This window comes from Lepeophtheirus salmonis, chromosome 6 (genome assembly GCF_016086655.4).
Source record: "Lepeophtheirus salmonis chromosome 6, UVic_Lsal_1.4, whole genome shotgun sequence".
NCBI lineage: Eukaryota > Metazoa > Arthropoda > Copepoda > Siphonostomatoida > Caligidae > Lepeophtheirus > Lepeophtheirus salmonis.
In genome coordinates, this window is record NC_052136.2 from 8,266,621 (window position 1) to 8,277,648 (window position 11,028).

The 11,028-nt window shown below is 31.6% G+C and overlaps 1 protein-coding gene across 1 annotated transcript; it reads right to left on the reverse strand.

The window, feature by feature from the left end:
* Nucleotides 1–41: 41 nt before the first annotated feature.
* Nucleotides 42–10,695, reverse strand: LOC121120985 (pancreas transcription factor 1 subunit alpha). Its single transcript, XM_040715851.2, has 4 exons — nucleotides 10,570–10,695; nucleotides 9,912–10,215; nucleotides 9,584–9,687; nucleotides 42–311 (listed from the first exon to the last, which is right to left on the reverse strand). Exons 1-4 carry the CDS (start codon nucleotides 10,667–10,669, stop codon nucleotides 181–183), a joined length of 639 nt encoding a protein of 212 aa, XP_040571785.1. The 5' UTR covers nucleotides 10,670–10,695; the 3' UTR covers nucleotides 42–180.
* Nucleotides 10,696–11,028: the final 333 nt, after the last annotated feature.

Genomic DNA, 11,028 nt, shown 5'->3' on the forward strand with positions numbered 1-11,028 from the left:
ACAATTCTAAAAAATAAAATAAATGTTTTTATATATACTCGTCTTTACCTATATATTTTGTTTTATCTAACATGTTATGTGATTATTGATTAACGCAAAAATATTATATTTCATCAAAGTAATGACTAGAAAAAAACCCATAAGTTAAATGTAAGTAGATGTAATCCGTAAAGTACATTATTATTCCGCAGGATATCTTCCATTTGCTCTTGCGGATCGCGGGTCCTCAGGAGTCCATATTTTACAACCAAACTTTGATGAATTCTCTTTATCGTTCGACCAACTCAAACTGTGACTCATATATTGGGATCCTAGGAGTACAAAAATAATTATTATATTTGTTAGATAAAAAATTAAGATAAGAAGGTTTCTACATCTACATATACAATTACATATTTCAATTATGAACAATCTGTGTTGTGGATCTTTTAGATATTGGAAACTGATTAAATCATGGGGCATATGAATGAACGTGATCTTCTATATAATTTTTCACTTTTTGTGTGTGTGTGTGTTCACGTGATAATTATTATGTACATACACTTGTGAAAAAGAAACAAATCCAAATAAATAACAGGTGTTCTTACAATGGTAACCATTGACGTACGTACATAATATTTTGGCCATTCCTTTCTAATTGCAACCTCAATTATCTCACCCTCAATGAGTTAACAGACGGGAGTCGATAGTAATTATCCTTGGTTGCAGAACACATTTGATATGAGTGAGCATAATAAAGGTAAAGGTAGGGAGAACTAGTCATAAGGGCTAATTAATGTCCTCCACACCTGATAAATACATAATCAATATTAATGGTATATCTCTATTAACTTTTCTTTTGCCAAATCGATTTATCCGAAATGAGGTCATTTTTTGACCCCGATATTTTGATTTTATGCGTCAAATATTAAAAACGAATAAATAATTATTTCTAAGCTTTTTATTATTGTGGTTGTATCAAAGGTCTACAAGGGAGTCCGCAGGATTATATCTACATATTTCTTTTTTCATTTTTTTTTTTGGGGGAGGCTTGGTTTTTGTATTTTTATTTTAAAAATATTCAAGAATTAAATTTGTGGAAAAAAATTTCAAAAATCTACAGCTGCTCACCAAAAATTTCTAATATTAAATTTTTTGGAGAAAAAATTCAAAAATGCACAACTATTCACAGAAAATTCAAATTTTGGAAAAAAATTTGAAAAATTTAATTTAATTTCAAATATTACATTTTTAAAAAAAAAATCAAATATTACATTTTCTAATAAAAAGCAAAAATTCCTTAATTTGTGGGGGCTACAGCCTCTCCAGCCCATCCCTGTGGACGCCCATGGGTTATGTCTCGGGATCCCGTTCTCCCGATATATCTTGGACTTTACATCTACGGGAAATCCCGGACTTAATTTAAGCTTACATTGATTCTAGTGATGCGCAAGTTTACTTAAAGCCCGCGGGTGGGATTGTATATTTCACAATTATACAATGCTCAGCTCTTACAAAAATCAACACGTTCATCTTTTGCTATATAAGTATTTTTTGATGTGGAATTAAAAAAAAAAATAATAATAAACGGAAACTATTGTTTTTAAAAAGTGAGGTGTGAACTATTTGTGATAAAATCAAGAACATGATAATTGACAATTTATTATGGTAAACACTAGTTTAAAACTTATTTTTTCTACTTAAAATATAATAAGAAATATTTTTTACTTCTGCTACATAATTTGGCTGAATGAAGAAGAATTTTTATTTGAAAAATAAAAATTCCTTAATTTGGTTGGAGAGGCTGTAGTCCCTCCAACCCACCCCTGCAGACGTCCCTGTTTAATCACGTTATCCCAAAAATTAGAAAAAAACATTTCCTGGGAAATGAGAAAACCTTGTTGTATCGATCATAAATATTTTAAAGAAAACGGTTCAAATTTTAAAACGCCCTCTACAGGGCTACAGACTATATTAGAGCATTTCCTTAGTTTACCAATTGAATTAGTTTAGTAAAACTTTAACACTCTAATGGATTAATCTATTTGTCAAATCCATGTCAATTTCGTGGGGAAACAAATACAAAAAATAGCATATTTTTGGTCAAATAACCACGCTTACAACAATATAAATTAAATATGCTAGCCTTGATTTCTGAGAGACAGCATATTAGCTGTCAATATTTGAGTTTCTGGCGAGAGGGGATGGGGGTGTCATCAATTATCATCAATTTGCTGTAAGAGAAGAATCATGGCAAAATTGAAGATCCATAAATCCTCTGGGAAGGCTAAATTTTTAAAACAGGCCATGAATCCCTTTTGTTTATGAATTCACATCGATTAAAGAGTCCCTGAAGTATATGGACTCCTTTCCGCTCTGGTGTCAAATCCTAGTCTACTTTGTCAACTTGACATGATAAGGACTCATTATTTTCAATTCAAAACCAACTCGTACCTTTCTGAGTACTTCAATGGCAGAAAAGTTTGCTGAAATTATCCCTCTTTTATAATTTGCTAATATTTCCTTCTAAAACATGATATCGGTTCTGCCACAAAAAGTACAAATTGAAAACGAGATATATCGTGTAAAATCTGTCAAAGAGTTAAGCATACATATTTCAAAGACGAGAATGCTTTGCAATTATTCTTATTTTAAGCAGAGGAATATAAATATATTATTCCTAAAAAAAAAAAATCCATTGCTATGGGACGGCTTTTCCATCCAATTTGGTTCTGTTCTTAAAATTTAGATCGAGGCCGGACGTCAAAGTTCTGTGACCAATATATTTCTACTTTTCATTGTTTATTTCATATAAATATTTCTATGATTTTTGAATATAACAAAGGTAGATTACAATCAAAAATAAACGCAAACACATATCAATGTGTAATCGACAATCGAAAATTCGATTTTGTCGTTCTATTTTTGCAGTACCATGCCTCGATGTAATAATTATCTGCACGATCACCACCGCTTTTCTCATCTGAATTCAAACATAATGTTGAAGAATAATATATATGAACTGATATAATTGGTCTTTTGTGCTCCAAAATATTCATAAATTTCATCTCAATATCTACTCAATTATGGTCAATTATTCTAATCGATATCTTTTCAGGTCCTATAGTCTAATGACTAAGTTACTATTTATCATCCAAATAAATTTTCGAAATCTATACTAAGGATGAAAATAACATAGCACAACAAATATATATTCATGGAATTTAGAATAATTCACTCATACCGAAAAAGAGCAATTTTCCATAAAAATGCTCAAAAACTTAAAGTGTGAAAAAACTCAAATTTTCACAGCATGTTCAACACCTATTTACCTACCTATTTAGAAAAATGCAATAATCAATTAATAATTCGCAATAATATGATTGTAATTATTAACTTGAGGTAGTTTTGAGTTAGTTCTTACTTATTCGATCCAGTCCAGTCCTTGGGGCCGGTCCTTCGGAACTGATGAAATAAAAATAAATAAAGTTGAGTGATGTCATCAAGGAACGAACTTTATAAGTTTTAGGACCGAAATTCAGGACTTAACTGGACCAGAGCGAGACTGAACTGGACAGAAATACAGTCTTGAGTCCTAAATATGAACTGAATCATCAAGAACTGTGGGGTCAGTGTTAACCCCGTTTTGTTAAACAAAATATTTGTATATATAATTATAGAAACGGAATTGAAATATGTAATGGAACCGCTACTGTTTTTTTTAAGGATTTGGGATATTATGACATGGTTGGTTTGACTAATGCTTACGAATTATAATATACATACATTACGTACAAACATCAAAGCTCTATCTTTGATGTGTGGAAAAATATATTTTAAGGAAGAAGAAAAAACCAGGGAGATTGTCAAATCTGATGATGATCCCAAATAGGTCTAGATTAATCTCCTTGATACTTATGTGCAATTGATCTGATTCATATCATCTTCTAATATTATGATACTCCTGTAGAAGGATCTGTTTATTTAATCTATGAACTCTCATTATTATTATTTTTCTTTTTGTTCTCGCTCTCTGTACCTCTAGTATAATCACATATTTGATATAATATCAACTTCTATTCCAAGAGGATTACAAAACAAGCGTGAATAATTGAATTATAAATTTAAATCCTTAAACAACTGCTCAGGATCTTAATTTATTTTGAATATTATCCCCATTCTATCAACAATGGGCTTTTAATTATTGTGTTTATTAAAATCATGATGTTCTCCAAAATACATATTTTGAGTGCCATATTAGGCAAGTCATCAGAGCAGTAGTTCTCAATTTGAGCTCTCTGGTACCTCCTCAATAACTTTGAACATATTTTGTATGTTGGAAAATGGCAGAGATAGGGACTTTAGTCTATATTTAAAAGACTTGCGACACGATTTGCTCGTGCAATCAAAGAGAGGGAACTCGACTTAGACTCGAAAGTCATTTGAACTATCTCATTAGATATTGAGTACTATATTAAAGCATCTCTTATTTTTTGAAGACTTGATCTCGGCTCAAAGAAAATATTCAAGGTTTTATACTTGACTTGGATATTTTGTGCAGAGAGATGAGACTTGCAGTATGAGGACTTTTCCCACCTAGGAAAAATGATTAAGGGTTCCAGGGTAATGTAAAGTTTGGGAATCACTGCATCAGAGTAGAAAATAACTTAAATCTAAATATTCCTTATATTAGCACTTAGGCCGGAATAAAAAAAGTTAAATCCTCTTAAAATGGAATTACATGTTATATATATATTTCAAAAATGGAGCACTGAGGAAAAACGAATAATTGTATAGAAAGTAGAAGCTATCATCGGAATTGATAATTCTGGTTGAGTGATATTAATGTAAACACAACCCGATCTCCACCTGCGGATTTTCACCATCTAATCCTTTCAATGGAGAATGAGTTGATAAAAAAGTGTGAATGAACATGTCGTCAGTAATCCAACAGCTTACGTCACTCATCCATTGTGAGTCATTTTTTGTTATTGTTTTTTATTATTAAATCCATATGGATAACTATATTTAGGTATCTACAATTGTATCTAGATTAAATTAATTATATTTTAACACTTGTAGTCTACAAAACCTATCTCTCATATGTTATACACAGGGTGGAACAAATCTATTGCCACTTTCTTCACAGTTAAATACTCATTTATGGATATTTCAAAAAGTAATTGATTACACTGAATTTCTTAGGCTTTTAACATTCAAATAGTATATCGGATGATCTGATTAGGGTAAAGATGTCGATACAAACTCAACAAAGACAACTGGTAGTTTATTAGATTGTAGAGCAACGGCCTAATAAGAACATCTTCTTTCCACTCGATGCATTAACCCCACAACCATAACTTAAGCTGGATATTTTCTCTTGCAAAAAAACAACTGTGGATAAAGTCAGATATCTGTCAATACACCTGTTGTAAACTTGTTCAATTCTTCATATATTTTCTCCATGTCTTTTAACAAAGATAGTTACTGACTTGCATCGTGTGCTCCGTTTCGTCCAAAGAGTTTTTGTCAATATTTGCTTCGGAATCCGTACTTACGATCTCAAACAAACTTTTTGAACCTTTGTGATTGTTTTTGACCTCGAAGCTTGTATGTTTATTCCCATTTTTTCATGAATATCCTTGGATCCCCTTAAATGGCCTCTAGACATCCGTGCGAGGTTTACCAGTCCCTTTTCAATAGCTGACAACCTCTTCATGCTTCTCTCCATCTTTCATACGTTTTTGATCATCTGGACTGTACGGATATTTATTTACTATTTCGGCAATTTGCCTATTTGAACATAGCGCTACAATCAAATCAACTATATGATGTCTTTGATTTGTTTACACTGCATCTTTACTCCAATTGAAACATGCGATATATCATTTGAAGCTAAGATCCTGATAAATTCAGTAATACCAACGACTTTATTTTTTTTCATAAATAACTGTTTAATTCAAGCATTAAACACCGACAATAAATATGTGCAACATATCTATAAGAGACCTGATGACACGGGGGCAATTAACTCCACCCCAGATTCCGGAAAACCAAATAATATTCGGGCAAATAAAAATATGTATTTGAGCAATTGATGTTTTTTATGGAAAAAATCAGAATTGATTTTTCTAAAAAAAATATCAACCTTTATAAAAAAAGAATACTTTTATTTTATACATCTATTTAAACAATTCTCTACTATACAAGTATCTCTAAAAAAAAGTGGTATTTAAATAGGTTAAACCCCACATAGTAAAAACTTTGTATACCCCTGATCCGTCCTCCCCGATCCTTTAGCATCCATTAATAAAGAAAAAAAACCCCTCCTATTTACCTATTTTTAATAACCTATCTTGTCAAAACATTCACACTTCTTCCAATGTTCCTTACTCATGTTTTTATAATTTATGTTATTCGAAACAATTATTACAGCTGGAACTATATATATATATATATATATATGTTCTCCAGCTGCTACTATAGATAGATTTTCCCTAGCAAAAGAAGGGAGAGCTCCATTAGCAGAGCTATTCATAAAAAAGAGCATAAAAACTTAATATACATACATACAGACTATGATATGAACAAAAATAAAAAATTATCAAACATCTATGTGGGAGGTAAGTGATTAATTGAGGGACTATCTATTCCAAATAATTTGTCCAGGTAAGAATACTAACATACATATTTATTCATGATAAGTAGTGTGCCCCTACAAAATTGCCTTATTCCTTTGTTTGTTCATATTATATGTATATAGTGACCCCCCACACACACACAATGAAGTATCAGAGTCGGAAAAAATGGGATGTTAGTCGGAAATTTTGGATTAGTTATGGGGTAAAATATAAAAAAATATATAAATATATGTATATATTTTTAAATAAAAAGGCCTTTTTAGATAAAAATATTAATTTCTATCTAAATCCGTCAGTCAAAAAATTTCGACACATTCTAGAAAAAAATAAAAGAGGCCCATGTCTAATCATTTAAAGAAAATAGAATCGGAAAAATGAAATGTAAGTCAAAATAAAAATAAAAAATAGATGTCAGTCTGATAAATCTGGGCAGGTCCTGTGTAAAGAAATATTATTTTGTATAAATACCCTAAGGGGGCATGTCCCCCAGATTATATGTAACCCCAAAAAGTCCCTTGTAAATTTTAAAGCAATTATTTAGTGACACTATTGATGTGAAGATGAGGAGGAGGGGGGGCAAAGATGAACAAGGGAAATAATTGATTTACTAAATTCGAGTAATATATTTTACAAAGACAGAAAAGAAACAAAAAAATTTTTTTTTTTCTAAAAAACCAAATTTAAAGAAACATCATTAAAAAATTCCTTCTATTATATAAATAAAAATGTCATCAAAAAAGTTTTTTTCTATATTCGTGTTCCAAATTTGTATATAATTAATTATACATCAATATTCAGATAAAATTGATTTGTCCTCCTTAAAATATTACATCCTACGTCTATATTGAATGGTTTCCTGCGCCGCCCATTCATATTTAGTTACAAGGTACATCCGATTACGAAAAGTGGTCAAAAATCAAAAAGGATTCCCAATTTACGTTGATTTGTGGAATGAGTTAAGATGTGCAACATTTTAGCTATAGTTTATAATATATTGGCCCTAACATGGCCTTTCAAATAAAATATGTATTTATTTATCATTCTTCTCTTGTGATGTTCCATTTTGGATACTTTAAATGCAATTTGTGGCATACCCATAGGGTTAATAAGAATCATTTGTAGATAGAATTTGCAGATAATTTTCGTCAAAAAATACAAATATAATCCAAAAAATTATCCTAGGTTGTATTGACGGGCTTCATATGTACAATTACTCATTGATACAATAATTATTTCGTGATTGTACACTAGACTGTCCCGTTCTGTGGCTTATTCTTTTTTCGTATGCAAAAATAATTATTCTACCATGGTCAATCAACAAATTGGCCATTTTTATCAAATAATATAACGTAATTTAATCCTACTAATATTTTCTAAAACAAAAAGTCCTTTTGTCATTGATAATATATAATAAAATCCCAAATCATCATTGAGTAAGGTTGTGCCCCGTTCAAGTTCAGTGGTTCTATCGGTCTCGCTTCTTTTGTTCAAGGGTTTTGGGCTTTATTGGTCTCGATTTTGGTATTTGGTCTTGGTTCTTTCTTATATATACTCAGTTTGGTAACAGGGACTTAAAACAAGAGGTTTCGCTAGAAAATTTGGGCCAAGGAAGTTATATTAGATACAAACAGGGTTGCAGCTACCTTATGCAAAGTGTGAATTGTTCCCCAAGTTCCATCAGGGCCACCGAAGTCTAAGGTTGTTTAAGAGAATGGTTTTTAAATTGGGGGCCGTAAGGGGAGGCTAGGGGGAGGGGTGCAGGAGGATGGATAATTGAGGATTGATCCTACATCACATACATACATAGTACACATGTTTCGTATAATGGGGCCTCAGCTAAAAACTTGTTAGTGTAGGGGGTCTTGGCATAGTAAAGTTTGGGAACTTTTGACTTAAAAAATATTGTAGTTATCATATTGTTGGGGCCCGTCAAGCTTACTAACAGATTGAATCCATAATCTACCCCTGTTCCCTTCCCTCTTTTATTTACACCGTCTTGTGCCTAAAAACACATTTCCAGAACCATAAGAAGCCCTTAGCTATTTGGAACACTGATACAATCTTTCTGGCGACGTAAAAAAAAATCATTAAAAAACGCTGTAATTGGACAAAAAAACCTCAGAAAATCGACTAATTGATTTAATCTAATTTCTTTTAATAATATATATTGCATTTTCTTTATATATTCTATATAAGAACCAAAGCAAAAGAACCGAGCCCTATAAGCAATATATTGCGTTCTTGGCTGAACTTTGTCAGTTCCAGTCCTAACAGTTCAAGAACCAGAACCGCTTGAACTGCTAGACCGATAAAGGCACAACCTTTTTATTGAACAACTGTTACGCTGGGTGTTAATATATATATATTTAAGACGGTCGTACAAGAGGCCTAAAAATAGTTAATTTCGACCTAAAAATGCCATTTTTTGAAATTAAAAGGATATTTATCTCGGAAAGAATGAATCTAGATCCGTTAAACTTATGCAAAGACAGTTTTTTTACTGTTCCAAAAAGATTTTTCTAGAGGGGAAACAAAGTTTTACCCCAAAAACAGGACAGTCTATTTTATAATGGTCATACAAATGAAAGTATTTCCTTGTTTTATTAAAAACTCTCATGAAACGGTGATTTGTAGATGTCATGAAATGAGCGTTTAGCACTTTTTATCACGTATAAATCCTGTGGTTATCTCTTTCCACGAGATGTACTATTATTATTTATGAACAAGGGTGTAAGGATTTGATGACGCTTACACATGCTTCATAGAAATAATTACAACTCTACCTATACTTTTATTCTAAATTATATCTTCATGAAAGAAATGTGTGGATTTATGGCTACGCTAAATGTTGCGTAGGGAAATGTATACATAAAATGTATTGATTTGCGTCAAATAACCCTTTTTTACACTATCATTAAATGTATGAACGATGACATATATTTCAATTAAGATTTAAAACTTACCTCGAGAGCTGTATACAATTATTTTTTTTTGTTGAGGTACGGGAGGCGGTTCTTTGCCTGTGGATGAATCATTGGCAACAATATCGGCAAGAAAATTAACATAGCTAGAAGCACATAAAATACAAAAGAATGATTAATATAATCCAAGAAAATAAATCAAAAAATACACTTTTCAGGTTAATCGTGTCCGAGGCATATGGAGACCTTAAAAAAACTATGAATGTTTTGGTTTTACATGGAATCAATAGCGCATATTTGAAAATTGAATTAACATGAAAGTATATTATAATAAATACAGGAAGCAAAAATAAAATCATTTGTATCTTACCCGATAGTTAGCCTCAGAGTGTCCACTTTACTCAACTTCTTTTCATAGGGAAGCGTTGGGATATGCTGTCTCAGTCCCTCAAAAGCATCATTGATGGACTGCATTCGTTTCCTTTCCCGGAGATTAGCAGCATAGCGTTGAATCGTTGCTTTTTTCTTTTTGAGCTTGTAATTAATTTGAATATGACAATGATTGGAGGAGGATGAGTCAGGAGATGACGAAGAGGAGGAAGAATCATTATAGGTGGCGGATTCCATCAAGTCATGAAAGACCTGAGTTTCCATAAATTGATCCCGGAGGCTATCTAAAAATTAAAATATTTTAGTTTAAAGGTGTATTTAATACTTTTTAAAAGTGGGGAAGTCTTTGTTGAGAGGCGTAAAAAAGTCAGGAAATAAGTATTTTATTCCGGATAATAAGGATTTTTTTAATATCTATTTGTGCGGAGTTTTTCTTTCTTATTTTAACACACAAATCAAACTTTCCCGCCCAATGGAAAACGTCTTCACATCTTCTCAGATAAACCTGCTTCTCTTCAAGAAAGCGGAAAAGAATAAAAAATCTCTTTCAACGCTTTCTACCGCCGACTTCATATAATGAATGATATTTGTTCTTTGCTCCTTTGCATTAATTAATTTAATAATTATTATGTACTTACTTGAATTGGATGTTGGAGTGGTTGAGGAAATAAAGCCTTCATTCACACTATTATCATAGTACATCCCTTGGGGTGCATAGTCCCCTCGAAAGTGCATCATTGGACAACTCACCTACGACTGATGATTTAAAAGGATCATTTTCTTTTTCATTTTCATCATCCCCCCCTCGCTCTCTAATCGTGGTTTTCCACATACTTTTTGACGGCGCTTTCCTTTCGTGAAAGCTGAAAATAAGGAGAAACAAATCTGGGTTGGATTATATTTATTTTTTGATTCCGTTGATTCCTCATATCAAAAAATAATTAAGATTATTTCAATACGTGAAAGTTTGCTTTAAAGTTATATTAATAAGACCACCATATATCTTTTTGAGCTGTCAATTTTTGAACTTCTTTAACACCTATTAGTATTTTGAAGTTTGATTGAATGCACACGAATTAATTGAACATTTATACTAC